Source organism: Athene noctua, chromosome 5 (assembly GCF_965140245.1).
Source record: "Athene noctua chromosome 5, bAthNoc1.hap1.1, whole genome shotgun sequence".
In the NCBI taxonomy this organism is placed as follows: Eukaryota; Metazoa; Chordata; class Aves; order Strigiformes; family Strigidae; genus Athene; species Athene noctua.
In genome coordinates, this window is record NC_134041.1 from 67,167,333 (window position 1) to 67,190,733 (window position 23,401).

The window sequence follows — 23,401 nt, forward strand, 5'->3', positions numbered from 1 at the left end:
TGGTTTGTTTTCTGAGCTGGGCACGTCTGCCACGAGGAGACCCCGTGACCCTCACGGCTCCGCACGGCAGGTGGGGAGGATCATGTCCAGCAACACTGTGAACTGCAAATCAGGAGTCGTTAGGGACTGCTGGTTATGGGCCTCCCGGGCCTGAAGGGAAACACTGTGAGTCTGTAATCCAGCACTACACAAGACCTGTGGATGTGAAGCAAGACGCGTCTCACCATCAACTTAATCCAACAGCTTTGGCCAGCACCACCTCAAAAGCAGTGAAGAAAAATAATGTTTGTATGAAAAGAATGTGGTTACATTAAATATCAAATAACTGAAAAAAATATTAACAGATCACCAGCCAATGAAAGCAGAGAAAATGTCATAAATCTGTATCAGTGAATCCCTGACTCTCCATTACCGGGCTGTCGGAATAGTGATTACTGGAGTCTCAAAATCAAACGAGGTCTCTACTAAGCTAAGAGTTTTGCAAATACCATAAGGGACGACCCTCACACTGAAATAGCTGGGTTTCTGCTTAGGCAGGGTAAAAAAACCATCCTGAGTCAAGATAAATTGAAACTCCGATGAAAGGGGCCAAGGAGCGGCCCGGGAGCGGCGGTGGCACCGCGTGTCCCTCGGCTCGGCGGGCCTGGCGCAGCGCTTGCGCCTCTGCGGGTCAGCTCCACGCTCCCAGAGGGATCACCCTGGTGCCCCAGATGAGAAACGCAACTTCACGGGAGTACTGTGAGGTTCATGAGAGTTACCAAGAAATCCACCTTCTCAGCTGGTGATCCTGGCAAGCTCTAGAGGAGGAGCCAGGCTTTGAGCGGGTTTGCAGCGCACACCCCGGTTCCCACCGGGGTTCTTGAGGCTGACAGAACACTGCCGAGAGGCCGGCAGCTGTCCCAGGCCCTGGCGCGGTGCTCTGCCCCAGCACCCCCAGCACCACGGCCCCCACGGAAACCGCGGCGAGGTGGGACGCCTGTCCCATGCAGCCGGCTGGGCACGCCACTGGGAAGTCTTCCACAACATCCAACAACTACTTCCTTCCTTTTTATTAAATCAGTTACCGCTTGTTCTGCTGCCGATGGAGAAAAATGTGTCCCCTCCCTCCCTCTGGCACTGCCCCCCTGTCCCAGGCCAAAGGCTGAGTCCCTCACCCCATCTTCATGGCCCAGTGGTCCTGGCCACCGGCAGCAGCCCAATCCCCTCCCTCCACCTCCCCAGGCAGCCGCAGATTCATGGCTTCACTATGGATTGAGGCCCCACTGCTTCCAGGCACAAATTCCTTTCTTGCAGAGCTGCCCTCTAACCAATTTCTTCCAAATCACTCATCACTCGTCGCTGCTGTTACAGCCGGAGACGCCGCATCTGCATGAGCATCCCATCAGACCACCTGACACTCCACTTTGTCTCTGGTGCGCTCTATTCTTAGCAACTCTCAGCTCACTGATCCTTTAAATCATCTCATCTTTGACCTACTGCATCTTCCGCAACTTTCTTCCATTTTAGTCTCCAGTGCTGCTTCCTCTGAAATCAATCATAAAACTCTTAGTACATCCAGAAGGAAAGACGGGACGTTATCTCTGGACAATTTCTAGCTCTCTCCTGATGACATCTGACGCCACTCCCCTTACGCTCAATGCAAAATTAAAGTCCTCTGGCAACAAACTCCTCCTCCACTTCTTAAAGCTTTTTGTACCATCCACCTCTAATTGTGTCACGAGCCATAAACCTCTGTTCTGCACCCAGCCGACGGCAGCTGCAGGGTGGTTCAGCGTGGGGCTCGCTCAGCCAAGGAGATGCCGGGGGGAGCAAGCACCGGTTTCCCCGACACCCCCCAGGACCAGCCGTCGCCTTCCTGGGGGGCTGCTGGGAGCAGAGCCGTCCCCTCCAGCAGCTGCCCCCCGCAGCACCCACCCGGGGGGGGGCCCTGCCCGATTCTGCCCGCTTTCAACACATCTGCCAACTTTGTGCGACGACACTGGTAAGGGGGAGAATCGTACAAGGTGCCTCCCTCCCACCGGGCCGGTGCCTCCGTCCTGCCACCACCAGGGCGCAGCAGGGACGGCACACGCGGCCACGCCGAGACCAGGCCGGGCATCGCTGCGCCGATGTGCGCTGGCAGCCCTGGTGCTTCCGGAACACGAAGCACGCGATTTCGTGGAATTTCTCACGAGCTAGCATCCACCTCGCAAAGAAAAACACTGAACAGCTTTAAAAAACTCAGCTCTTCATGTGAACACCAGAGGAGAGACAGGGAAACGTTCCCTTCTCTATGAAGTGAACAGCTCAACAACATAACAGATGGACCGTATTTGGATCTCTCCATCATAAATACAATACCATTTGGAATAAAATGAGCAGTGCAGCTGTCCATTGTCCCCACTTGGAGGGGTTTTGTTCAGTAAATAAGCAGGAACATGGGGGCTGTGGAAGGAGAGCCGAAGGCGACAGCACATCTTACACACCAACAGGGTGACTCTGCGAGGGCTTCACGCCGTCTGTGCGCATGGAAACCAAAGCATGGTCCTGCAAACCCTCCTGGAGCCACCACGTTTCCTCCCTGAGCAGTGCCACTGGAAGGAATAAGGCTGTTCACCTAATTCACTGCTCAGAGGGCTGTAATTTAGGAAAGATTACTTCTCCTATAGGTATTTTGCTACAGAAACCCCACAACAGCTACAAAACCAAGCAATAATTAAATTGCAACCTAATCTGTTGTCTTTATTTATGATAAATTATGAATTACTGTATTATGGACACTCATTAAATTCAGAAGGTTGCTAAATAAAATATATCAATATTCATAACTCCCCAATCCAATGCCCACATAATTTAATAATAACAGTCTTGCATGACTTCAGCGAGGCCAACAGCAGGCTGTACTTGGTGGATTCAGGTCCTGTTGGGAGTAGGCGCAGAAAGGAGTTTAAATCTAAACTAGGGATGAGATGACTCAGACAAGACCGTTAGAATGAGGCAGACGATAAAAATACCCAAAAGACGTAAGGCAAGTCTTAAAAACACTCATTTGGTTCTAAACCAGCCAGGTTTGGGCTGTTCTTTTCCTCTTGTTGCCTAACCAAATAATGCCACGAGCTGTACAAGGTCGGGGCGAGGCATGGGGCGGTGGCAGGACCCAAACCAGCGGAGCTCCCCGAGCCCAGGGGGCTCCTCACGCCAGCCCCCAGGCAAGGGGCAGCCGCAGAGCCGCGGGAGGAGCAGGAGACGGCCCCGCGGCCTTCCCCCGGCGCGGCAGCCTCCCCCCGCCCCTTTGGTCTCATGCCCTGGTTCAAGGTGGACTGGAAGACATTGGGAATTTTTCTGACTGGCAGGGGGAGACAAGCCAGCGCCCAGGGAGGGCCGGTGCGCCGGTGCCCCCCGAGAGCATGGCGCCATCAGTCCGCTCCATGCCGAGCTGGGGAGAAACCGCCGCGGCTCGCTCGGCACCCTGACTCCTTCCACAGCCAACGCCTGCAGAAAGCCAACGTGAATGTTCTTCCCTTCCCAAGTTAAATCCCTCCAAAGGATAGGCATTAATTTCTTTAAGGCTTCAGTTCTGGAGCAGAATAAGCTATTTTTATCTTATTACTTTAAAAAGCAAATCTTTGTTAGGAAACTGGAGATTTTTCCTCTTCCAGAAGGATTTTCTCTCCATAATTGCCATTAAGTAATGGACACTCATTCAATTAAAGACTCTCGGTAATTTGACAAGAATCTCTAGAAGTAATGCCTCCCTCAAATTACCTCCTTGAGAGGTTTTCTGACAAGACGTAATTGAGAGAGCGACCTTCATCGGGACCGGGGGGAGCTCACAGAGCCCCGGCCACGAGCCCCAGGGGATAAGGGGGGGCTGCTCACCTCGGTGCCACGCGGGGGGGCCTGAAATGCAGTCAGTGGGCTACAAAGCCCCCCTTAATCACCCTGGAGTCCCAAAGTATTTTTCAGAAAGAAATTCAAACCCTTGGCTTAATTCGTCCTCATCTCTGTCAATGGCCCGACTGAGTGAGGGGAAATGGAAACTGTCACCCGAGAGCTTTTCAAAATCCTATTCTTAATTAATAGTGTGTCAAACGTGTGCTGCACATTTCAATGATATTTTGAAAGACGTGTACATTGTAAGCGATTCCTCGTTAACTAATTATGAAATGCAAAGTCATTGCCAATTTACCATCACAAGACAATGTTACAGCTGCTTTCATATCGACACAATGGGCTCAGACTTTAAAACAGATCCTTCAAAGGCAATAAGTGATTAGCAGGAAAATCAGGCCCTTTTCATGGTGACAACTGAAGATACCCGCTGTTTTGAACTGAGAACTCGCTCCAAGACTTAAATATTGTATTCCTGCTATAATATCTGAAGCTGCTGACTCAAAATAAAGGAAGACACAGAAGCGGTTTTCTCTCTCTCCTGTTTTTCCGTTTCCTTAGCTCCCTTCCCAAAGGTTCACCCAGTCACTCTCAGGGATGTCTCTGCACAGCACCTGCTTCTCCCTTGCATGCAGGCTGCAAAATCCAAACATGAGAAGTACACACACTGACTTCGGCTTCAGCACGACAGTGTATCTTTAATAACCATATCTCACATTAGCAGAACATCTTTGTTTACGCCAAACATATCACATAACATTCAGCAGTATAGGAGGAAGAAGGGCCGAAATTAAATACGCACTGTAATTGTCAAAACAAACAAGCAACATTTATTTTGCTCATTTGCCGATATAGATTCACAGCAGAAACGGAAAAATGAGGATGTTGGGCTCACATGGGTGGGAGTGGATGGAAGGGTCATGGCAGGGGAGTGGATCCCGCCTGCCTCGGGACAAGCCTCCTGCAAGGGGTGAGTTACAGCCGAGAGGGAAGAGCCCCGGCACAGAGCCACGTACGGTCACAGCCAGAAAACACGGGGAGAACAGAGCGAGCCACCCCAGGCCCTCGCTCCAGTCCCTGAAAGAGCTTTCCTCTTACGTGCTTTTTAATTAACTGCCAGTAATTAGCATCACCCAAGCAGCTCCAGCAGAGTGCCTCGGAATGGCTTCTCACTCCCCTCCAAACGCAGGGTGTCTTTATTCCAGGCTGATCCCAGCCAGGCTGGCGTCCCCGCACGTCCCCGGGGCCCAGCCCACCTCCACAGCACTGACCCGCCGGGGAGACGCCACATCCGCGGGACACGGCCAGAAAGAAAGAAAAAAGCAGGATTTGTGCGTGTCGGCCTAGTTGGGGCACGCCGGTCCCTGTAAGGCCACCTAAGGCAACTCAGCCCGGGAAGGCTGCGGGTTTGGTGTCTGGGGACAGTCGCCGCACTGCGGAGGGAGCCTCGGTGGCAGAGGGACTAACACAGACAGATGAGTTTAAAATAGTACTAAGTGATATGTCTAAAAAAACATAAGGTCCAGACAGCAGAAGAATCGGGTACTGTTTTCCCATTCCTCCCCCTAGTTTACTCCTCCCGTTTCCCACCGCAGCAGCTGCACAGTCCCGCTGTGTGCCCCTGCCACACCCCCTTGTGCTCCTGGTGCCCAGTGTGGGCAGCACGAGTCCAGCGTGGGGGCAAAGCCCGGCCTGGGAGGTCCAAGCCCAGTTCAGTGGACACCTCCTGCACAGTCTAACAGGTCACCACTTTGTGGACCCCATCCCACCAGTCAAACTGGCCAACTGTAACACCCGGACACTCGCACACCTACGGAGAGGGAAACTGTGACCCCAAGGGCACTCGCCACCCAGGACAGACCGACAGGGCTAACGCCGCAGAGCAGCACCTCGCTGGAACCACCCGGGCAAACACCGTGAGTCAGAGCCAGCAAAGAGAATCCAGAGCTCATCTGTGGGCAGATGCGTCCCCGCATCCTGATGTATCAAACATGAGAAGCACCTGGGGGCAGGAATTCATGTATGTGGGACATATATTTGACAGTGCTGTGATTACTCTACTCGAGCTCAAAGCCTGCCGAAAGCTGGTATATCAAGACCTACTTTTGCCATACACCTTCTGCAAAATTTGCAGCACTGGTACACAAAGAACTTGCAAGCACTTGGACTTCCAAAAAAGGCTTAAAAAACAAACTCGGGGAATGGAGATGCCACTTATGCTTGACATGGGAAATCTGATTTTCGATCCATCAGAACAACCCAACGGCACTCCTGACAACAGGGCCAGACAAGGAACATCCAAGTGGGACAAGCTGAGGGACATCCGAGGAGACGCTGCCCAGATAGGTTACATCCCCAGCCTAGTGAGAGAATTACTTTTTTTTCAAATGTGCCTGTATTTATGGCAACGTAAGTAATTTCTTACGTGTAATGATTATTCTTGACAGCAGTTACAGATGTGACCTTTCCCTGCCCAGCGAGAAGGTTATTGCTGGCGGGGGCAAGAGGCAAGAGCTCTCTGTTGTGCCAGTCGGGCAGACAACCCCAGGCACTACGATGCCCGTATCCAGATTTTGCCTGCAAACCGCTTCCATGAGACTGACAGTGGCCTGGGGGCTAACGAGACCCCTGCGGCCTCCCCAAAGCCAGGAAGGTGCTTTCAGCTCCCCTCTGCCCGGGAGAGGCAACAGCCCCACTACTGTCCCACTACCCACCGCAAACTCAGCGGGCTGCGGCGCTCCTCTTGTTTCTTTAAAAATTTTGACAACATCCGGATTTCACTTAAAATCGCACAGCACACAGAGGAGTGTTGTCTGAGGTGCTAAAAGCCACATATGCAGACGACTTGCCAGGCTTGAGTAATTAAACAGAATTGCCAGGCTTGAGTAATTAAACAGAACAAGGAACAAACTCAGAGAGCGCCCAGCCAGACGGTACGGCCGCAACTGGCCTGTTCCCTGGATCACTCCCTGCCGAAAATGTCAATTTATTCTTGGTATTTTTCTTTATGCTCTGTGACATTAACAGAGTAAATTTAGAAACAACAGACTATTTCTTTATATAGCAACAGTCAACCTGTGGAAAGCAGGGCCCTGAGACTGCAGGAGAACAGATTCTCCAGCCTTTTTTTTTTTTAAGGGTTGTCAGGTTGTATTACCACTAAGAGGCTGACAAGCTAAGAGAGCAATAGGGACGCTCGCACTTCTCTGTCAAGACACAGGCTGAAGGGCAGGAGAGGTCCCTGCCCCGGCGCGCCGGGCTGCCCGCCTCCCCTGGCCAGCTGCTGGTGGGCTGACTGGACGGCTCCGCGCTCCGACTCGGGGTAGGGAAGGTGCTACAGGGCACGCTATCTGGTGATGGTATCTGGTTCAGAAAAATGAGAAATAAAATGTTTTAGTAGCTTTTTACAAGATGGGAAGAATTCTGGTGGAGCTCTGCTGAACGGGGAGACAAAGCCCTGCTCTCAGCACCCAGTGGCCCCGATGCCCGGCCCGGGGGAGCCCAGGCTGGCAGGGCCTGGGGGGTCCTGCCTCCCGCTCCCGCGCTTCGCCGGCACGCGCACAGCCGCGCTGGGTCCGCAACCAGACCTTCCAGTTGCTATGGAAATACTGATAATAGTGAGCAGCGAGAGTAATTGTAGAGATGCACCAGTTGCTAACGTGAAATCCAACGCTGTAACAATATCCCAACTCCTGACGCGCAATCACACAAATGCATCTTTGAGAGATGGAGCCATTTTGGAGAAGGAAAAAAAACGATGCTTTGTATTAAAAGATCATGGAAATGGCTTAACAGGAATATTCAAAGTAGACAGACCACCACTAATCTTAGTAACGTATCCCTTGGAAAGGCCCTGACACCATATTTGGAAGATTTCAAGCATTAATAAACAGGAAAATTAGCAATATTCTTAATTATCAATGCTTTTCCAAGGAAAAGCGAGCAGTAACAGTAGGTAATTGAAGTGCTCAGACTTGGCGTATTTGTTCGGTGTACGAAAAAGCAACAAAGGCTGCTCAGAGCAGAAAAGAAAAGGAACTACCTAATTCTTGTTTAACTTCATGCTTTATGCAGAAACACTGAGGTATTGTGAAAAAATTATTAGGCTCTCAGCAGCAACTGGTGTGTGATTGGTGATACGCGAGCAGGAAAAGTCCCGTGTATTTTCAGAAAAAATAGCCCTGCAGCCACTTGTGCCGCAGGAGTTGATCCTGCCCAGCAGCCCCGTGCTGTGCGCACACGAGGCCGGGCAAAGCACAGAAAAGCTCCGGCACCCCCCAGCACCCCGGGCACCACGCTCCAGCCGGGAGCCGGCCGAGGCTCCGGCCCCGCGCCCCCTCCGGTCTGCGTGACTGGAACTCCCGTCCTGCGGGAGCCGTCTCTCTCTGCCCAGTTCTCCTGAATTTCGCTGCAGGCTCCCGTGGCGTTACCATAACACAGCTCCACTAGTAAAGTCACACCGGTGGCTCTTCGGTCACCCGGTGGGGCTTTCACCCGACACTCCCCCATTTTCCCACCCTTTACTACACTCCTGACGAGGGCACGGAGCTCTCGGGTTTCTAAGAACAAGACAGGATTCAGCATCACCTTTTTTGTAAAAAAAATTACAAGAGAGCCTTTAAAAGGCCTGAGACTAAAAAATTAGGTCTTTTGGGGAAAAACCTTCATTATTCTCTTCAATATGATACATTCTATCATTTAGATGGTTTCCTGATTATCGCTGCTTTTTTCAAATAAATTCAGAAACACTAGTGTCCTGTGGACTCAGTGTGTAACAGCCCTGAGACAAGAACTCTTTCTAATGAGTCTCCAAGAATATTTTCTACAATCAGCTGCTTCTGGTTTTTAATCAAAAGAGGCTTTTACTACTTGCCACACCAGCAAACTCATTGTGGGACCTGAAAGACAGTCTTGTTCCTCCTGCTATGCCTCTGTGGCTGGTAATGACTAGCAGAACATTGGGAAAACAAACCAGAAAACATTGTTCGGGCACTGGCCAGACCAGTCCGTGTGCTCTGTGCGTCCTCAGGGCGAAGAGCACAGAGCACTTGGCTTTCACCCGAAGGTGAGCAGACACAGCTCGGCAGTAGCTCAGCTAACAGAGACACTGCTAGCACTGCTGCTCATCTCGGGGGTGTAACAAGCATTTCATCTGCAGGAGCCGCAACGGAGGATACACTTAAAAATGAAATGCAGCTTTCTTGCATTTTAGCACACATAACTAGTTTTAGTTTAGCACATGTAACTCCAGCACTGCTGCATTCCCCGCAACTTCAGCGTGTAAGGGTGGCCTCTGCTACAGCATTTCCTTCCACTCAAGTACCATAAAGATAATTGAAAAGAAGAACGAAACCTCATGAAGAAGAGCTGGAGCCGTCAGCGATATTCATTTCTTGGCCACTGGATGGGTTAGCACCATGGAGATACGGTTCTGTCTCGTCTGGGCTTGGGGTTTTTTTAACACATACATATGAATGAACACACTGGCACTGACCATTAGTTTCTGCATGGCGCAGGAGCAGACCGGCTGCGCTCTGCTTCACAGGAGGGATCACCTGGGCCCGGCCCCCCTCACCCCGCAGGAACCCGGTGCCGCGCAGCCCCCACCGGTGCCTGTGGCCCTTCGGAGCCAGCACCACCGCGACGCCCTCACGGCACCGCAGGAGCTGCCTCAGCAGGCAGCTTCAGAAGAGAGCGTGCACCAAACTACAACAACAGAAAGCCTCTCCTTCTTCAACAGGCAGGCAAATACGTATATATATTTCAAAAGCTAACAGTCCTTTCCTTACATTGTGATGCGAGTGGTGTGCACTATCTGCGTGTGTGTACATCACACCCGGAGCCAATTCATACATTCCCAGTCGAGATAGCTTTCCCCGCGACAGCCCTGTCAACACAGCGCTGATGACTTGAAAACAAACTCTGGATTTTCCTCCCAAGAGCAGCCACCGGTGGGGTTTGCACCACACGCGTGGCTCCAGGACGCTATTTTAGGCGCATGGTCCTATCTTTGTCCCGGAGGCTCACGAGCAGTAGACGCGCTCCCAAAATACTTTCCGCTGGGATCAACGGACGCACGGCTCATCGGAGCCGCCACGGCACTTTAGCGCCTGCGGGAACTACCACTGCTCTACTGACCCACGCAATTCTGACAAACACAGCTGGAGAGGGGACAGGCACCCGGGCCAGCAGCGCCCAGGGTTCAGAAGGGAACCCAGCCATCCCCAGCAGGCTGCTGCACTGAGGCTGCGGCGAGCCCCGCGGCTCCAGGGCCGGCGAACACCAGCAGCGGGGCAGGGCCCAGCGCGTCCCGAGGCCAGAGGGGTCAGACTCCCTGCCACCACCCAGGGTCTGCCGCATGGAGGAAGGCATGTCACGCAGCTCTCGCAACAGGAGGGGCTCTTTTTGGCAAAGAAGGAAAAATGAGGACCAAGACACTGTAAACGACTGTTTAATATCAGTGCTTGTGATGTAGATAAATCTGGAAAGGCAAAAAAGAGCCACAAGCAATGCATGAGCACCTGAAGTTATTTTTGCCGGGGTAGACTTGACCCAGGTCAGAGCAGCGATCCCCTCTGGTGCTCCCTGAAGCCAACAGCAAATCTGTTCTTTATTTTGGAGGTGCCAGAAGAGATTCCCTGGGCAGACAGACCACATTGACACATCCAGTCATGCCGAGCACCGCAGGGACTGAGCCTGCCCAGCCGGTCCCCGCAGGAGCGCGGGATGGATGACCATAACCGTTCAGGATTCATTTCGGTTCAACAACAGGAGAGAGACCCGAATTCCCAGACAGTGGGGATGCCAAACACAATTCTTCACCAGGCTTAACTTCTCTGGGGAAAGCAGACATCCTATTTCTGAGATAAGAAATTCTCTTGAACACGGTTACACACCAATTCACTCTGGAAAGACAACATCTCCTGAAAAGGGCTTTAAACACAAGAAAGAGGGAAGCTTTCCCTCTTGCTGCAGCAGGCAGAGGGCATCGCCGTGGCACTGCGGGGTACCCCAGGGACCATGGTGGGGTGCAGCCCCCGCCCCGTTACACACCGCAGCGGTGCGTGCGTGGGGAGCAGAGACGGCCCTCGGAGAGTCCCCGTCCCCGCACGGCAGCTCGGCACGCTGGTACCCCAGCACGGAGGGCGTGGGGGGCCCAGGCACATCCCCCCAGGCTCTGCCTTCGCTCCGTCCCACCGCCAGCGCCCGACACTGCCGGGGCCGCCCATCCTCCTTCACCCCTGGGAATAAACCCCTGTGCAGCCTCCGTAAGAGCAGAGCCCGCAACGGAAAACTCCCACCTCACCGCAGGGAGGGGGAGAAGGAGGAGGAGGACAGAGGCCTCCTGGGGAGAGGGGGGGGCGAGGCAGGGGTACCTGTGGAGATGCTGAACTACGTGCACAGAGAAACCCAAACCAAAGCCAGAGGAAACACTAACTAAAATTACTTCCAAAGCAGTACTGAGGGGCAATCAGCGACTGAATTTTCTGCTGATGTTACTCAACATTTTGATAAACAGAAGCAATTTGTTCTAGTTAAACCTGTTATTTTTTAAACAATTTCACACATTGATCTTTATATCAGAAAGCCATGTAGAAAAATATACAACATGCTGACAATATTCATTAATCAATCCCTGAGTTCGCCTCGTCGCAACTGTGCTTGTTTTGACACCTGCTTGCAGTTTTCCTGCTGTGGCATTTAACGTGCAATAAAAACCAGCGGAACAAACCGAACAGTGACGGGAAGCGCCCCCAGCACCCTGCGCTCGCTCCGTGCTGCACGTACCACCCCAGAGCTGACAACAGAGCTTTTTTGCTGTCTCTGGTTTTGAAGGAGTTACCGAGGGACTGTCCCAAATCCCCGATACGCTGGTGTCCTGGCAGTAAGTGACAACTCCAGGCAGCTTCCAGGCTGCCAGAGGGTCTAAGGCATGAACGACCCGCAGCTGGGAGATGCAGAGCCGGGGCCAGCCGGGATGCCCGAGCCGAGCAGCGCGGTGCCGCTGCCAGCACCCCGACATGAGCATCTCTTTGCCCATCAGCTCCACCCAGAACTCCCGCCTGGGTCATCTGGACAGCTCTGCCTAAGCCTCAGCACTCTCCAGTTACTCCAGAAATCCCAATCCAGAGCCGACAGGCAGGCCTGGCCTTGGGGGCAGGCCGAGCACACCCGCACGCTGCGAGAGAAAGCCCAAGTCGACGCCTGCTCAGCAGCCCCCTGGCACTGCCCACCGTGTGCTGCTTTATCTGCAGCTCTTCCCACAGCACGGGTTCATCCCCTCAACAGGCATCATTTGCCATTTGGGGAACTCGAAGTGTTGTGCTGAGCTCATAGCAACAGCTCAAGCCCACGCTGACTTTCCTGCTAGTGTTTATTACTGGTTAAAGGTGCAATGATGTATGAAAGCAAATGAAAACACGCCAAGGTCAGACCCAGGAGGCACTCGAGTCGCTGAGCTCCGGACACTGCCCGAGCGAGGACGACGGGGGAGGCTCCCAGCCCTCACCGGACACGCGACTGGCCTGGCTGGAGAGGTTACGTTCCATCCCCGCCCCCGGGTCCTGCCAAGCTGCCTTCTGAGCTGGAGGAGCCACTGATTAATGGCACTTCAGAGTTTCAAGCAAATCTAGAATCAGGCTTGAATATGAAATTATGGAGACTCCTTGAAAGTGCATGAATTATTCATGTGATTACAACATGCAGCATTGAGCCTTTAAAGTGCAAATTATTTGGGGTCAGGCTTTAGCCTTACTTTCTGTAAAGCATAAAGCACGTTTTCCTACTGTGCGAACAATCCAAGCCTAATGTGTATCATTTTCTGTTGCCTACTTTCTGGTCTTGCCTGACAGTTCCCACTAGGAGTGGGGAACCGGTAAAATACAAAGCGAATGTGCAGTATACGGCTTTCTATTGGATTATATGACATTTGTTTTACAGGGTACTTCAGCAAGCTACATACTACAGTTTAAAAAAAGGTCTTTCAGCGAGAAGTAATATCGTTCTGACAGCAAAACCACACTGAGTCACAGAGGTAACGTTGTGTCCAGCCAACACCCACAGCAGTGATGGCCAGAGGAGATTTACCTGCCGACGGTCTGACGCGGGAGGTGGCCGAGCCTCCACAGCTAGCGGGAGGGGGGCTGCAGCAGGCACAGCCAGCTGAAATAGTGCAGAAATGGTACTGGCGATAAAAAGCTACTTGCGAGGAACAGAAGAATGCGTTTCACCCAACATCCTGAGCTGTGTACACGTCCTGTGCCACTCACGCAGTCAGCAGAAAACAGATTAGGAAATTAGGAAGGATCCTGACTGACCCTGACAGTCCTGGATGATTAACTGACATGTACTTCTGGGGACTTTCCAATTATATCATTTACTCCATTTTTTGGATAAGTGTGATTAACATTCATTGCAACCTGCACATCATAAGTGTTTTACCTAAACCTCACAGAGAACTGCTTGCTCGGAGGAGGAACCTGAGCTCCCGTCCAAGCCAAGCCCCTTCCGTCAGACGTCTGCCAGGGTACTCAGGCACTACAACTAAGAACACGTGGGAATTCATCAAGTGACCATAAACGGGGACCTAAGCAAGTACCTCCCCACATGCCCTAACACTGAATATCATGCCTATGTGCCAACAACATAAAATGCCAATGCTAGGAAGCGTCTTGGCTGTTAAATTCCTAAATGCAATAGTTTCTTTTCAATGGAAGTTTCTTTCCAGTTACTACTGAGTTTCCCTGTTCCTTTTTTCCTGCCCTGGGTATCTGTTGCCACCAGGTAACCCCTCTGCATTCACAGGACATAAACCATACGCCAGCATTTTAACCAGTGATGCCAACTTCTGTTTAGTTGTGGATTTTGTCTGGGTTGTTTGTTTGCTGGAGGGTGGGGGTGGGTTTTGGTCAGGGAGTTAGCCTGAAAGGAAGGAAGAAAGAAAGAAAGAAAGATTCTCTTCTGAGCAAAGAGCTGTATTTTCCCTCGTACAGGCCGTGCAGGAAGGGGAGAGCCCCAGCAGTGTGCACGGACAGTGCCACGCTTTCACATCTTGACTCTTACCCCCACCACTCTGCTTCAGAGCGATGCAGTGTGCTTCCTCCAGCGCCCCAAAACGCTGCAGCCACCACATTACCCACAGAAATATAAAAGATCACTTATATCTAGGTTGTAATAAAGTGAAAACCTTGGACAATAAGGTAACTTTCCATGTTGGATCAGCCTTTTGCAGGGTAGCCTGAAAGATCCACATAGCACCATCAGGCTCAGAAGCCCACCAGCTCTCTGCTGGTGCCACTAGAACCAAAAAAGTGTATTTTAGGGGACAATAACTGAAAATTATCAGCTTCCAGAACTGTCAGCTGAGCTGTAAATACATTACACTGCTGTTTAATTTAATTACACAGCCTGGCTAACCATCAGCCTATAAGGATTTGGTGTGCCCAGTGGAATCTGGAACATCCTTCAGTGCCTGCATCTCTTCCCAGGTATTGGAAAAGACCCCGAACAACAAACTCGATGTAAATTAGCGCATCAACATTCACACACTGTCACATCTCACTGCTTAGCAGTATCAGAGCCGTCTGTTCCCACACATCCTAACCACTTTTAATTTTCCATAACTGTCACCTAAAGCAATTTAATTCCTGAAGAACAGTGGGAGAGGGAAAGAGGACACTGACATTTATCTTCTCTTGCTAGGAGAAGCTAAGCCGCTGGCGAGCTCTCCCGACTCTTTCCTTGGGGAGATAAATGCCAAAGCAGAGGTCGGGCACCGCCGCTGTCCCCGCGGCACAGCTCCCCTCGGGTTCACCCACCACCCGCCCGCCCTCTGTCACAGCCACCCCGCACCGCGTTCCTTCTCTGCAACTTGTGGCCGCAGCACACACAGGAAGTTATTATTCAGGATTAATGTAGGTGCCTCGTTAGAGGATTCTAGGATAAGGTGGTAGAAACCGCCCATTAACAAAAACCGCAGCCGTGAAACCCTGCACTGCCTGCTGCACCACAGAGCCTTTGACACTGCGGCTGGGGAGCGGGGCCGTGGGGACCAACGGGACAAGTCGTACCTGCTTTTGCACCTCTCGGGCTGTCCGTGAGCCAGGGTGACCATGGTGAGCGCAAAGCCCAAGTCCTGACCCGGGGGCAGAGGAACACCCCTGCAAATTCTGCACAAACATTACCCACCACACTCGATTTCAGGCATTCCCACAAGAAATAAAGCAGTATTTGAAAGGAAACACATATTATTCCCGACCTACGCAGACCCGTGAGCGTGCACCACGCTTCACAGCCCCCCTCCAGCCATGGCACGACACACGGGCGAGACCAGAACCTGCTGCAGCATTTCAACCTGCTGACCACCCCCGAGTCCCGGGCTCATATGAGAAAAGCATCAAACTGCAAAAATAGCAACTTTTTCCATTCCTGGGAGGGTTTTACTTGTGAAGGGACCCACGCGGACGTTCTGCCAGCCACAGCACAAGGTGATCTTGCGAGTGCCCTCCCAGCCGGGCACTGCCAGTGTGGGCTCTTGGGGCCAGCAGCTGCTGGTGCTGGTGCCTACGGGCAACCTGGCACCCTCAGCTCCATTTCTGTGGAGTTGTACTGCAGAAAGCAGAGCTGCAGGCATTGGTGGGAATGCTGGTGAAGCTGGGGAGGTCACCATGCCAGTGCCGGGCATGCGGTCAGGAAGGGATTCAGATACCTACCAGCATGCTCCTGAATGTTATTCTGAATTCCCAGAGAGCCTGTTGCAATCCAACTGTGAGGACTCTGGCCTTTACAGAACAGACCAAGTGTTAACTTGGTTTAACACTTTACTTCAACTGTCCTTCCCATAACTTTTCCTTGATTGCCCTTTTCCTTCCCTATCAGTCAAGTGTCCCATGAATTGCAGTTGGGTTTGTTAAGTTTTTCTCATTTAGTTTCATGCCAACAGCCCCCGTTGCCTTCAGGATTTGTTTTTCCCCCCATCTCTCTTCAGACCTCCCACAGACACAGGAGCCCCCCGAGGCCTCACAAGACCTTTCCTCTCCCACCTCAGAAGGCGCTGGGGGTGACGCTACAGCAGGAAGGATGTGATGTGCCCATCCAGCGCCGCTGGGCACCGAGGGGCAGGCTGTGCGGGGCAGGCCCAGACTCCAGAGTTCAGGGTCTGGCAGTCAGGGAGGAGGAGGAGGAGGAGGAGGAGGGTCCCACAGGACCTGGTCCACCTGAAGGGCACAGGGACACCAGCGATGCTCAAACAGCCCCCCCGGAGACCCCCCACCTGAGAGCATCGCTGTTGCCAGCCAGAGGCCAGCGCAGCCCCGCTCTCCAGAGCCGGGTGCCTGCCTCAGGGCTGGGTTCAGGTTGGGGGAAATGACGCTTGAGGCAGCCTCAGCCAGGTCTGGTGCGGGCGCTGGACAGCACAAAACACAAAAGAAGGAAAATGTGCATCTTGCTGATGTTATCACTGCGCTGGCCAGCGGCATCGCTGCGCGATCGTGCGCGCTGCCCCAGGCAGGAGAGGCCGAGCGAGGGCACGGCGGCGCAGCGGGAGCATGCACAGCCCCGCACAGCCCCGGCGGGGATTCCGCCCCACCGGCACCGCTGTCAACCCTGAGCTTGTACACTGGGAAATGGCAAGGGAAACGTGAAAACACTGCGAGGGTTTGAAAGAACAAGATGTATAACGAAACACTGGAAACATGAAATTTCCAGTGGTTACTCATACTGTGTTCTATGAAAGGCTGTTTAGTTTTGTAAATAGTTGTAAATGAGAAGACTTAAATATTATGGTCTTAAGCCAACACAAGTGAAAGATAAAGCACGGTCTTAGGTGAGCAATAGCAATGCTTTCCCATAACTGCAATTTTCAGTGTTGAAAGGGAGACATTTTGTTCCCCTTCACCAGCACAAACCAGAATGGTTTTTCTTCCGATTTCTTTCAGCACTACTGAGAAGAGACCATGGCCCTCAGTGTGGAGAGTGACAGCAAAGTTATTAATTATTCTGAAAGAGAAAGAGGTCCAGTCACCCAAACATTGTACACGTTACCACACACTTTAACGACTTGCAGTTGCCAAATTCTCTGGATTTAATCTATTTCTGCGTTACACCACACACTGAAAAGTGTCATGCGCGGAAAAGTTTTCAATCCTTAGAATGACCAGGGAGCATCAGCTCTGCTGGGGAGGCTGGGGGCAGCGAGCGTGTGGCGAGAGCTTGTCTCTGGGCAAAGCACACATGGATCCGGGGGAAGCAAGATTTAAAGCAAAAACAAAGCACCGCTGACAATACTAAACACAGCTTTTCTGACACCTCCTTGTAATTCCCACTCCCTCCTCTCCCCACTTACTTACTTAGTTACCACTTTGACAATACAGAAAGGCTTTTTTTCTCTTGTTTTTAAATAACAGGGAAAGGCATCTGTGCTCCCAACCCACAGCCACATAAGAATCAGGCTATGAAAAAAGTTTGCCTTGCAATCTGATCAGTGATTAGTAAGTAATTTGCAGAGCATGGAAGCTTAACACATCTGTGTCTGACCCTAAATAAACAGGATTTAGGACTTAATAACTGCCTTCCTGGGCAGCAGTCCATAGTTTTGCAATCAAAAGGGCAACGATTCCAGCCCAGGGGTGGAAACCCCTGCCCAGCCGAGGCGATGAAGCTGGGCAGAAGCACAGCGGGTGCCCAGCAGCCAGAGGAGCTGGAACAGGGAGGATGCCGCAGGGCAGCCTCAGCCCCCAGGGCCCAGGGCACCACACTGGCCGCCCCGCGGAACCACAGCACGGGGTTTATGACACTTATCACCTCGGGAGAGGGAGAGAAACTTCCCCTGGCCCCTGGGTGAGGGCCACAGGGTCCCTTCTCCTGGCAGCGCAGCGGGATGCCCCAGACCCGGGGCAAGCCTGGCCAGAGGGGTTTAGGGGACACACGACAAGGCCAGGCTTCGCTCCCCATCCTCTCCACACCTCTGCTGCTCCAGCAGCATGCCCCTGCTCCCCTGAAGGTCCCAATCCCTGGAACAAAAGCTTACAGGGGAGACTCCCAACCTGAAAAACTAACACCTAGCGCTGTGGAGAGTGTCGGACAGCTCGCTCCCATCAGATCGGGGAATCAGGAGTAAAAGGAGGAATGGAAATAGCTACCAATCTGCAATGGCTGAACTCTTGACCTGAAAGTGATGTAAGGTGACGATGAGACATGGGTGTGAGAGTCCTCCCTGAAGCTGGAGGCACCCAGCAGCACCCAGCAGCGGTGGCTGCAGGATGCCAGGTCGGAGCGAGAGCCAGGTTTGGCGCCGGCACCCACAGTTCTCTCTCTGCACATCAAACAGCTCCGCGAATGAAGCGCTCCAGTTTTCGCTCACCCGATCACCAGGGTGAGGCCGGAGGGATGCACACTCTGCCGCGTGTGTAACCCTGCAGCCTGCCAACTCATGGTTTGAAATTAAAATGGGGATTATTTTAAGCACGTTCCCCCAGGTTTTGCAGCTTCTCGCCCGTTTCCATGGGGACGGGCGCCGTGCCGCGCAGCTGCCGAGGCTCTCCAGCCTCCCGCTGTCCCCGCGAGGATGAGGCCGGCGGGGAGGCAGAGCAGGGATCGTCCCTCCCGCGCTGCTTGGGCTCCAGGACCCCCCGGGCCCAGCACGTCCCTAAGGCTGGAGCACTTTCAGCAAACTGCACCGCCAGGAAAGCATCGTCGAGACGTGTAACAGTTTTCTTGTTTTACCACAGAAACACATTTTTACAGAGTAGTTTTTCTCAGCTTAGAAACTCGCAGCAGCTCTTTTATAAGTTTTAGACCCACGTCTACCTACAGGCACAGGCCACAGGAGACCAGCCTGGCCAGCACACCCTCCTGAAGGCTGCCGCTCACCCTCGCAGTGGGGTGTCTGTGCTCCCCCAAACTCCAGCCTGGTGCCTCCCTGAGCCAAAGACTTTCAACCAGAGATTGCTCCCCGAGAGGGGAAACAAAACCACCCACAGCCATTTCACCTGACCCAAAGAGCAACCCTGAGTACAGCTTCTGCAAGTCAGGCTGGTTTACTGGACGAGCTGTACCTGTGGGCTGTAAAACTGGGAACTTGTTTTTAAAAGTTGATTTTGATGCAAGTAGGATAACCCTGGCAGACTGCACTTGACCCCCTTACAAAAAAACCCCTGCACTCTGGCAGAGAGTCAAATAAGAGATGGGTAAAGAAGTCATTGAGACAAATGTCACGATGAAAGTAACTGGGCTGCAGCATGAAAACCTTGGAAATCAGCTGGAAATCTAATTCAGTGTCAGGGAAGAAGCAGAAAGCCCTCGACCACTCACCCCGGTGTAAGCAAAGGAAGGAACAGCTCAGCAGAAAGCAGCAGATGGCTTTACATATTCTCATGTATATTTACATACACTTTTTTAGTAAGCCACTTTGATTCAGGAGAAGCCACAACCAAAACGCACTCTTGAAATTCCTCTTTAGCTATAACCGCATATAACGATACATCATGCTGTGTTTTTCCCCCCCTCACAGAACACAACTGTGAGCAACGCTAATAGCACCGAGTGTAAGAGTGCCTTGTATTTCCTATTACTCAGCCCTGTTTCCCAAGTCCTAGCAACTCTGCTAAACGTTTTTAAATATTTATATTTAAATATATGTTTAAGTAAAATGTATTTTTAAATATAAAACATTCCCGTTGGCTCCACAATGATGGGTTTTCCCCCACTTAGTATAAAAATAAAATTTAAAAAAAAAGAGGGGAGTGTCAATAGAACTCACTTGGCCATTTCCCAGAATGGCAACAGAAAATACTTTGTGCCCACATGCAAACGAGCCTTGCGGCGGCCGTGCCGAGCCCCTCCAGCGCCCCGGGCCCTGCCGGGGCCTCACAGCGGGCAGGGGCCAGCCAGCAGCCGGACCAGGCCTTCCTCCGTGCCCGGGAACAAATGCACCGGCCAGGCAAGAAGCTTTTCAAAGGGTGTTACGGGTATAAATAAGAAACCCTAAAAAGCCCTTACAGACAAAGGCCTGTTTTTCCTGATAGATGGTGACAACGATAAACCTACCAGCCCATGAGGATCCACGCCAGTTCCCTGAGGCCACCTTACTCCAAGACACTGTAACTCTGGGAGTGCCCAACCTTGCAGCCCTTCTGTTCCTTTGCCTTACATCCTTCTTCCCACCTTCTTATTTTTTTTCTCCTACTTTTTTTTTTCTTCCTCTCCCCCATTCATTAACTTTCTCTGTTCAGAAACAACATACCACACCAAAAACTACCTGTCAAAAAGGCACCGCCAGGCAGCACCTCTAGCTGGACAGGCTGGAGCTTGCACCCAGCTGATGCCTGTGCAGCACCTACCCCACGCACCAAGTGTTCTGTGTAAACAGTCCCAGCCGAAGCCGACGCTCGCAAAGCAAGGGAACCAATCTCTCACGTACCAGCGCCTTCTGGAAACACACACAAAACCCCCTCTCCTTCCCAAGTCAGCTTCTCTATTAGTGGAATCCCAACTCTGAAATGCTCAGAAATATTTCAAAGGTTGTATGTGCAAACGTGAAACAGCCAGCTGCGTGTGCCGGAGCAAGCACGGCACCAAAAGGGCGTCGGAAAGATGCGCTCCCCACACTGCAGCTCAGGTGGAACCCAAAGGACCTGTCACACCCGGCTCCACAGAGAAGTTACCTGAGCTGGGGGAAGCTGGGGGCAGGGGACAGCACAGCACCCGGGAGGGTAGCGAGGAGGGAGCAGGACAATCCACACACAGCCCCACACCGCCCGCCCCGGGGCAGGGACCAGCCAGCACACACGCGGGCTGCACCCGGGCTCGATCCCGGCTGGAGCAACGAGCTCAGTCCCAGCATTAACAGAAACGATGCTGAAAAAAACAGAGAGGGTTGAGAGAAGATCCACGGGACAGACCCAGGAATACGAGATCTAGCCTCGGAGTCATGGACTCTGAGGGCTCAATCCACACATCCCAGTGATGAGGACGCCTGCCGCTGCACCGAGACGGGATGTGACAACAGGAACTTCTCCGGTTTGTCAAGGTGAGAGCCAACAGCAGGACGCTGGGGTTGGCCAGACACAGATGGGAGAGAAAGGACGATTTCTAACTGTGAGGTTAACAGCAGATAATCCTCCAGGGCCAGGCGTTTCACACTGAGAGCAAACGCGTTACTGCCCACCCCCAGGAAACCCCACCATGCTCCAGCTTAGCCACACCGCTGTGACTAGAGGCAGTAATTCCGTAAAGTCCTGAAACCAGTCCCAAGAACTCAGGCATCTTGCCTCAAACATCTGCACATTGGGAGTTTGATTTATCTGAGGGTAAATACTGGGCCTTGTGTTACTGCTCCCTCGAATAAGTGTTAACCTTCTGTTTATATACACCCCATCATAATTAAAAGGGATTAACCATTGGATTTAGACAGTGTTGTACCTCCATCACTGGGAACCACCTATGGGCAAAATTTCATAGACTAACCTATCTTCTTCTGATTTATTCCACCTTAAATTGCCATCACTAGTAATTCTTCCACATTATGTCAAACACAAAACCAAAGTATCAACTGGCTTCTTTATCTAAGGAAGTTATTGGGATGTCTTAAGAGATCTCCATAGCAACCATGCCGTGCCAGTAAATAGGAGTTCACCAGAACAACACTGTAATTGCTCTGAGCACACGCTAACAAGCAATGATGAAAAATCAGGCAATATTAGGAAAGTAATGTCCTAATAAGTCTCTGCTATTGCAAAAGCGCTGCTTGGAAATACATTATCAGGTTTTTGTCAACGGTCATTCACCTGAGACAAAGCCCAGCTCCCCTGTACTGGCTGCGCACAGGCTCAGAGCAGAATGAAGTGCTTTCGGACCTAGGTAGCAAAGCCTCCAGCTGAAGCGTTTTTACTTGGCCCACTTGCTGTTCCTGCTGACCCACCGCACCCAAGGTGAAACACGTTTTCCGCTTTGGGCACAAAACTCTGGTGAAGCCCCGCGGAGCCGCTGGCCCCCAGCAGCACCCGGCCCCAGGCTGACACACGCCGAGAGCGGAGGGGACAGGGGACGGGGCGGGTTCCGATCCTGCCAACAGCAAACGCCTTGTGCGTTTGTCACAGCCCGCGGGCAGCGAGGTCACCCCAAACCGCGTTTCCTCTACACTTGTGCAATAAGAGAGGCAAGGGTTAACAGTTCAGTGTTAGACTCCGAACTGCGAATAAATACTTGGTGATACGGACCAGCTCCTTCTCCGGTGGAAGCTCCCCGAGCTAAGCCCCCCAGCTGCCAGAAGCAGCACGGCCAGTCCGGGGTTTGACCGCGCTCGCCGAGGGGATGCCGGCAGACCCGGTGCTCACGCAAACCAGAACATCCCCGCGCCTCGAAGCCTCAAACGGACCCATGTGTCTCGCTCCAAGTTTATCTAGTGAAAAACTCCAGCACCCCGAGCGCCCGGGGGGGTTTGCCAGCGCTCGGCCGGTGTCCCAGGGCCAGCGCTGGACCGCGGCCCCCCCGAGCCTTCCTCCCCCCCGCCAAAGTCTCCTTCCGCCGCTCCTCTGAAATCTCACCCTGCACCTGAGAAGTCTGAGGTATTTCATGCTGTATTTCTACCAAAAACCCCCTCACGTTTGGGGAGAAAAAAAACCCAAGCGGCGTTTTCCAGTGACAAGTAGTTTGGGGAAGTTTGATGCCCAGCTGCGCTTGCTCCTTCCCTCCCGACGCCTGCGGCTGCCGTGCCCAGCCGGGAGCTCCACCGCCGAACCGTCCCCTCGCTGCCCGCCTCTCCGGGACTTTAGCGGCGGCCGCCCCGTTTCTACCGGGCTGCCCGCCGGGCCGGGGGCTCCGCGGGGGGCAACACCCGGCCGGTAAACCCGCACCGGGGGCTCGACCCCGCCGGGACGGGACGGGACGGGACGCGCCGAGCGGGGCGGAGCGGGGCTCAACAGGTACGGGGCAAGGAAAGGGAGCCGGGGGCAGGGCAAGGGAGCCCGGGGCAGGGCAGAGCGGGGCATCCCGGCCCGCACTCACCGTCCTCCCGCTCGTCGAAGACGGGTCTCTTGGAGGAGGAGGCGCTGGCTCCCATCCTCTTCTTCCACTTGCTCCAGTGAAACATCGGGGCGAGGCGGATGGCATGCCCTGCGCGCCGCTCCCCGCCGGCCCGGCGGCTCCCGCGGGCGGGATCAGGCGCTGCGACCCGCCGCCAGCCGCCACCCCCGCCGCCAGCCGCCGCCCCCCTCACCCGCCCCGCGCCCCGGCGCCGCCCGCCCGCATGGCAGCGCCCGCCGCCGCCTCCCGACCTCCTGCCCGCGGCGGCTGCCGCAGCGCGGCGCGGCGGAGCGGAGCGGGGCCGGGCGGGGCGGAGCGGGGCCGGGCGGAGGGCGGGAGGCGGGAGGCGGGAGCGGGGCCGGGCGGAGGGCGGGAGGCGGGAGCGGGGCCGGGCGGAGGGCGGGAGGCGGGAGCGGGGCCGGGCGGAGGGCGGGAGGCGGGAGGCGGGAGCGGGGCGGGGCGGGGCCCGGCCTCCCTGAGCGCAGCGCCCCCCGGCGGCCCGGCCCGGCCC

General features: G+C 53.5%; 1 protein-coding gene across 1 annotated transcript in view; it reads right to left on the reverse strand.

The window, feature by feature from the left end:
• Positions 1 to 23,066, reverse strand: part of STK32C (serine/threonine kinase 32C) — an 80,700-nt gene extending 57,634 nt beyond the window's left edge. Inside the window, exon 1 of the mRNA XM_074908019.1 lies at positions 22,873 to 23,066. Within this exon, the coding sequence (XP_074764120.1) occupies positions 22,873 to 22,957 (85 nt within the window). The 5' untranslated portion in view covers positions 22,958 to 23,066. The remainder of the gene's footprint in view (positions 1 to 22,872) is intronic.
• Between the last annotated feature and the right edge of the window lie 335 nt (positions 23,067 to 23,401).